Raw genomic sequence first — 7500 nt, 5'->3', positions numbered from 1 at the left:
TTCGCAAACTGGTGCTCTGTGTGATCGTCTGTGCATAGACACTGGAATTCCCTACAGATACTAGTGTCTTTGGTCTGTGTCAATTCTTTTAGTCTTTCGGATGAGACGATCAACCGAGGTCCCGTGTGCAGCACGCACTTGGCGCACTGAAAAAGAACCCATGGCAACGAGAGTGTTGTCCTCTGGCGAAATTACGTAAAATGAAATCCACTTTCATAGGTACACAAATATGTAAGCATGCACTCAAGGCCTGACTAAGCGCGTTGGGTTATGCTGCTGGTCAGGCATCTGCTCAACAGATGTGGTGTAGCGTGTATGGATTTGTCCGAACGCAGTGACGCCTCCTTGAGAAAGTGAAACTGAAACTGAAACTCAGTCACGGACGGTAACTCGGGGAACACGTATGGTGATGACGGCGGTTGGGTGTATTGATTAAGATTTAAAGCTGTACCTTTGAAATGGTGTTTAAACAATAATTGTTTGGGGGTTGTGACTTTTTTTCTTTTCTTTTTTCTCTCTCTCTCTTTTTTTTTTTCCAAAACAAATTTGTGTTTTCACTCTTAAGGAGACAAAGGTACAAAACTTTGACTCAAGTCATTGATTTTTTTTGTCTTGAAGTTATGTACCTTTGTCTCGCCAAAACTGAGCAACAGTTCTTATTTGTTCTTTTGTGACTGGGATACATTCAGCCAAGAGGAAAGCATACAAGTACTTCAATGACAGCGACTGCACTGGGAGTCTACTGAAGCCACTGACTTAACACTGAAGATTGTATGTCCACTGAGGTACTGAAGCGTCTCTATGGAGGAAGAAAAGCCAGCTGATGCGCGTGACATGACTCCAGTTCTGGCACAGAATGAGACTCGTCATAATGATGACTCTTAAGTCGTCAGTACTTGACTGAGAAACTCCGCTCACAATTTTTTAATATATTATTTTTTATGTTGTTCCCTCCGGCTTTCGCGGATAGGAGAACACGAACAAACACACATGAACGCGCGCACACACACACGCACACACACAGATTCACGCAACCCCGCCCCCCCCTCCACACACACACACACACACAACACTGATACAGACAAACAGACACACACAAACAACAGTACACACACGTGCCCCCCCCCCCATCCCACCCCCACCCCAACCTCCCCACCACCCGATCCCCTCCTCTCCAACTGAACACACACACACTCGTAAACAACTATTAGATAAATGGAAATAAATCAAAGAAAGGAAAATGATACAGTATTTATTAAGCACGTCAAAACAACAGCAGTAAATAAATATCATTATCAGTTCTCTTTCTGTCTCTGTCTGTCTATCTTTGTTTCTGTTTGTCCGTCTGTCTGTCTCTGTCTCTCCATCAATCTCTCTCCATCTCTCTCTCCCTCTGCCTCCCTCTCTCTCTCTCTCTTAAATTGGACGATCAAGGCATATTTTGCTATTGTGTTGTGTTTTTATTTGTCACCATCCTCATCAACAATCTTCAATATGTACAGACTTAACAGTATGAACGACAAGCATCAACATACCAAAAAACCACGGAAGCATCAGCTTCAGTAGCAACACAACAACGATGACGACAAGAACAACGACAACGACGACAACGAGGAAAAGATCAACAACAACAACAACAAAAACAGAACAGCAAAACAACTACCAGCAAATGATTGAAATAACAATCAAGTATGCAACAACAACATTAACAACAACAACTATAATAATAATAATAATGATGATAACAACATAACAACAACAACAACAACAATAGTAATAATAATAATAATAACAACAACAATAATAATGATAATAATAATAATAATAATAAGTAATTTCCACATCAATGTCGATAATTTTTCATTCGTTTTTTGTTTTGTTTTTTCAAAGAAACTTACAAACAAACAAAAATGAAAACTCATACCATACTCATATTTAATTATTAACAGAGGGAAACGTTTTCCATACAATGGACACATCCCTTAATAAACATGGAAATGGAATAAACAATTAGATACAATATAATTTCTTAATAAACATGGAAATGGAATAAACAATTAGATATAATATCACTTTGATTGGACGATCGGTCGTCTGCAATACAGTGCTTCTTTGATAACTTCCCACTAGCCAAACACCATTTAAGAGTGAATGGGCATTAAAAATCACCTGCTATCAACCACTTACCACTTGGACGAAACGTAACCATTCCGTGTTTTGATCATTTTGACATTAATTTTGGGACCATAGGTAGATAAAATGATATGACATTCAAAATCACTGAGTTACTAAAAATTAATCGTAACCACACACCCATGCATATCACTATTATCAGCCGTGATATTTTTAGCAAATAGCGGTGCATAAATATTGTATTCCAACCAATTCGCGACTGCATTTTTGAGGTATTTATCTTTCCGTTGGAATCCTGTAGTTCAGACACTGGTGGATAATATTTCAGCAGATTGGGCAGTTTTGCTGGTATGATATTTTAAAAACTGCAGTATCAAGACTTCATACTGTTGTTGTTGCGTGCGTGTGTGTATGTTCGTGAGAGAGAGAGACAGAGACCAGAGAGAGAGAGAACACATGAATCTTTTGCATTTGTATTTGTATTTCTTTTTATCACAACATATTTCTCTGTGTGAAATTCGGGCTGCTCTCCCCGGGGAGAGCGCGTCGCTATACGACAGCGCCACCCATTTTTGTATTTTTTCCTGCGTGCAGTTTTATTTCTTTTTCAAGTCCTATAGAAGTGGATTTTTCTTCAGAATTTTGCCAGTAACAACCCTTTTGTTGCCGTGGCTTCTTTTACGTGCGCTAAGTGCATGCTGCATACGGGACCTCGGTTTATTGTCTCATCCGAATGACAAGCGCCCAGACCACCACTCAAGGTCTACGGTAGATGGGGAGAAAATATCGGCGGCTAAGCCGTGATTCGAACCAGCGCGCTCAGATTCTCTCGCTTCCAAGGCGGACACGTTACCTCTAGGCCATCACTCCACGTGTAGATTATTCCAAATTGTCTGAATGTTCTCGTTCCTTTATGAGATCGATTTGTCACACACACAGGCACACACACATGACTGATACACACACATGACACACACACATGACTGACACACACACACACACACACACACACACACATATATATATATATATATATATTGTTGTTCTTTGTTTTTTGTTGCTGTCGCTTTGTGTCCAACAGTTTGAGGTTGATGTCCATTTTTGTTTTGATATGACCCGTTTTGATCTATCTCCGTGTGAAGTTTATACCGAAAGAAATACACTGATCCATGTTTCTTCCGACGACGTCTACTGACGACATCCATCAATGAAAACATTGTTCGTTATTTGTCACTTCATCTGTACAAAGCGATTCAGCCGCGAGAGACTCTTACAGCAAACGTTTTAACAGAGATGTGGCGCTCAGCTAACTGCAGTATTGATTCTGGATTTTGTTGTTGCCCCTCATGATACGGACTCAAGGCCTTAAATGAATAAAACATCATAGCCTCAGTCCCTACACTCTACGAAGAGTCACTGGGGTACCGCACTGAAGAACTGTTCACCAGATTCCTCCAGGTCCGTTGGTCGTGTGGATGGGTCTATGCAGATGGTTTCACTGTCCGTTCTGCAATGTTATCAATCCGTCGCCATCGTCTTCTTGTTGGTGGTGGCGCTTTTGTTGTTGTTTTTTGTGATCTAATATTCCTCCTCCCCCCCCTCCTCCTTCTCCACCCCTGTTTGCCCCAGCTTAAGAAGTCGTTGCCCTTTTAATTGATTCTAATGTCATTTATCCTCAGATGATCTAATATTCCTCTTGCTCCTCATCTTCTTCCCCCCCGTCTCCTTCTCAATCCCTGTACTGTTCCCTCGGGCTAAGAAGTCAGTCCGTCCCTTTGTTTCTAATTCAATTCACTTAAGCGATCTGATATTCCTCCTATTCCTCCTCCTCCTTCAACACCCCTGTCCTGCCCCCCCCCCCCCCAACCCCCCACCGACCCCCCTTCCCCCATCCCACATGCAGGTTCAGAAATCAATACGCTTTGTTTCTAATTTCTTTCATCCTCAAGCGATCTCATATTCCTCCTTCTTCACCTCTTCCTCTTCGCCCTCCTCCTTCAACACTCCTGTCCTGTTCTCCCCCCCCCCTCCCCCCCCCCCCCCCCCCCCAACATGTTCAGAAATCCATGGCCTTAGTTTCAAGTTTCATTCGTTTCTAGTTTCAAGCGATCTAATATCCCTCTTTCTCTTCCTCCTCACTCCTCTTCCTTCTCCTCTTCCACCTTCTCTCCCTCCTCCTCCTCCAACAGCCCTGTCCTGTCCCCCTCCCCTCCCCCCACCGCTCCCACCGCAGGTTCAGAAATCCATTCCCCTTGTTTCTGATTTCATTCAACCCTCTTTCTCCCCCTCCTCTTCCTACTTGTATTTCTATCTGTATTTGTATTTCTTTTTATCACTACAGATTTCTCTGTGTGAAATTCGGGCTGCTCTCCCCAGGGACAGCGCGTCGCTACACTACAGCGCCACCCATTTTTTTGTATTTTTTCCTGCGTGCGGTTTTTCCTATCGAAGTGGATTTTTCTTCAGAATTTTGCCAGGAACAACCCTTTTGTTGCCGTGGGTTCTTTTACGTGCGCTAAGTGCATGCTTCACACGCGACCTTGTTTTATCGTCTCATCCGAATGACTAGCATCCAGACCACCACTCAAGGTCTTGTGGATGGGGAGAAAATATCGGCGGCTGAGCCGTGATTCGAACCAGCGCGCTCAGGTTCTCTCGCTTCCTAGGCGGACGCGTTACCGCTAGGCCATCACTCATCCTCCTCCTCCTTCTTCACCACCCTTGTCCTGCCCCCCCCCCCCCCCCCCCACCTCACCCCCCCCCCCCCATACAGGTTCAGGAATCCATGGCCTTCGTTTCTAATTTCATTCATCCTCAAGCGATCTCATATTCCTCCTCTTTCTCATCCTCCTCCTTCAACATCCTTGTCCTGCCCCCCCTCCGCCCCCCCCCCCTCCCCCTGTAGGTTCAGAAATCCATTCCCTTTGTTTCCAGTTTCATTCATCATTAAACGATCTCATATTCCTCCTCCTTCTCTTCCTCCTTCTCTATCCCCCCCCCCCCCCCCCCGCCCCCCCCCCCACACTCTTTCTCCTTCTTTTCCTCCTCTTTCAACACTCCTGTCCTGTCCCCCCCCCCCTCCCTGCAGGTTCAGAAATCCATTTTCTTTGTTTCTAATGTCATTCACCCTCCAGCGGTCTCACATTCCTCCTCCTCCTCCTCCTTCAACACCCATGCCCTGCCCCCCTCCCACTCCTCCCCTCCGTCCCCCATGCAGGTTCAGGAATCCATGCCCTTGGTTTCTAATTTCATTCATCCTCGAGCGATCTCATCTTCCTCCTCCTATTCCTCCTCCTGCTCTTCCTCCTCCTCCCCCTCCTCCTCCTTCAACACCCCTGTCCCGTTCTCCCCCGTCCCACCCCCACACCCCTAGGCCCCACACGTTCAGAAATCCATGCCCTCCTGGTCTCTCAGCCTCTTCTCCATCTTCCTCCTGTCGTGGACGATCTGCCGACTGGTGCGGGGAGGGCGCACTGGGGGGTCGCCCCCAGGGGGCCCGTGGTACTGGGCGGGGGGAGGGGAGGACTGGGGGTCGGGAGGGGGCAGGTGCTTAAGGTGCACGCTGTGGTAGTCGTCGAAATCGGACACGGGCGCCAAGGTGTGCGATGAGGGGTCTGCTCCTTTTCCTGCAGGCTGGATGTTCTTCAGGTCCGTCAGCTTCTTCGTTTTCTTCGACTTCCTCCGCTTCGGTTTGACCGGAGGGTCGTCTGCTGCTTGGGGGTCTGTCGGGGGGAGAATGGGGGGCTCGGCCTGGCTGATCCCCAAGGCGGTCAGCCCTGCACCCGCCACGGACGGGACGATGACAGGAGGCGGGGGGTGAAGGTCGGGGTCAGCCGGAAGTTCAAGGTCATCGGGAAGGGGTTGGGGGTCAGGCTGCGGTCCGTCCTCGTCGACTTTGGCATCGCCCTCTGGCGGCGGCGGCGGCGGCGGCGGTGACGGTGACGGTGAAGACTTTGCCGCAGCGGCGGCGGCGATGACACCGGCGGCAGCGATTCCCGTGGCGGCACCGGAAACGACCTCTGACCCGGAAGACCCAGGATTCGATAGACCTACATCCGGGACAGCTGCGCTGGACCCTGACCTCGACCCTGACCCGATTCCTGCTTCTGCCTCGGAGGTAACCTTCGGCTGTGGTTCTGGCGCCTCAGGATCTGCCGGCGCTGGCGGACTGTTGGATTCACCGCTGGGATCGGCATCGCCGGTGTTTTCGGTGCTGGGTGCCTGTGCGACAGGGGTCACCGGCTTGGCTGTGCTTTTCGTTGTCGTTTCGTCTGTGGTCGTGGTAACGGTTGTCGGTGGTGGTGTTGCTGTTTGACGGTGGTCGGCATCCTCTTCTTGGCAGGTGGGGGGCTGTTCTGGAACAAGACATGGAAAAAAACAACAACAGAGTGTTAATTAAAATGACTGGTGCAGTGGTGGCTGTAGATATGACGTCATAGGTGAGCGTTCTGGAACTGGTAGGTGGCGAAGAACGGGTGTATCGCGTTGTGTTGTGTTGTGTTGTGTTTTGTGGTATGGTATGGTATGGTATGGTATAGTATTGTATTGTATTGTATTGTATCGTATCGCATTGGATTGCATTTGATCACACTGTACTGTACAGAAAGTCAGGACAGCAGTGACCTCCTCTGCTGTTCTGATGGTCATTGTCGAACACGACCGACTATCATATACTCGTATTGTACTGTACTGTGTTGTACTGCTATGCATTGCATTGCATTGCACTGTTTTGTTTTGTATTATACTGTATTCTGATATACTGTACTGTACTGCATTGCACTGTACTGCACAGCACTGTACTGTGTTGCATTATACTGTACTGTACTGTATTATATTATACCTATATTTTACCGTGCACTGTACTGTACTGTATTATATTATACCTATATTTTACCGTGCACTGTACTGTACTGTATTATATTATACCTATATTTTACCGTGCACTGTACTGTACAGTACTGTATTATATTATACCTATATTTTACCGTGCACTGTACTGTACAGTACTGTATTATATTATACCTATATTTTACCGTGCACTGTACTGTACAGTACTGTATTATATTATACCTATATTTTACCGTGCACTGTACTGTACAGTACTGTGTTATATTATACCTATATTTTACCGTGCACTGTACTGTACAGTACTGTGTTATATTATACCTATATTTTACCGTGCACTGTACTGTGCAGTACTGTATTATATTATACCTATATTTTACCGCGCACTGTACTGTACAGTACTGTATTATATTATACCTATATTTTACCGCGCACTGTACTGTGCAGTACTGTATTATATTATACCTATATTTTACCGCGCACTGTACTGTACAGTACTGTATTATATTATACCTATATTTT

The 7500-nt window shown here is 46.2% G+C and overlaps 1 protein-coding gene across 1 annotated transcript in view; it reads right to left on the bottom strand.

The window, feature by feature from the left end:
- Positions 1-5512: 5512 nt before the first annotated feature.
- The window catches only part of LOC143277127 (uncharacterized), a 16772-nt gene continuing 14784 nt past the window's right edge, over positions 5513-7500 (bottom strand). The window contains exon 4 of the mRNA XM_076581865.1: positions 5513-6488. Coding sequence (XP_076437980.1) covers positions 5518-6488 — 971 coding nt within the window. The 3' untranslated portion in view covers positions 5513-5517. The remainder of the gene's footprint in view (positions 6489-7500) is intronic.

The sequence above is a fragment of the Babylonia areolata genome, chromosome 33 (assembly GCF_041734735.1).
Source record: "Babylonia areolata isolate BAREFJ2019XMU chromosome 33, ASM4173473v1, whole genome shotgun sequence".
NCBI lineage: Eukaryota > Metazoa > Mollusca > Gastropoda > Neogastropoda > Buccinidae > Babylonia > Babylonia areolata.
This window is presented reverse-complemented; position numbering and strand designations above follow the sequence as displayed.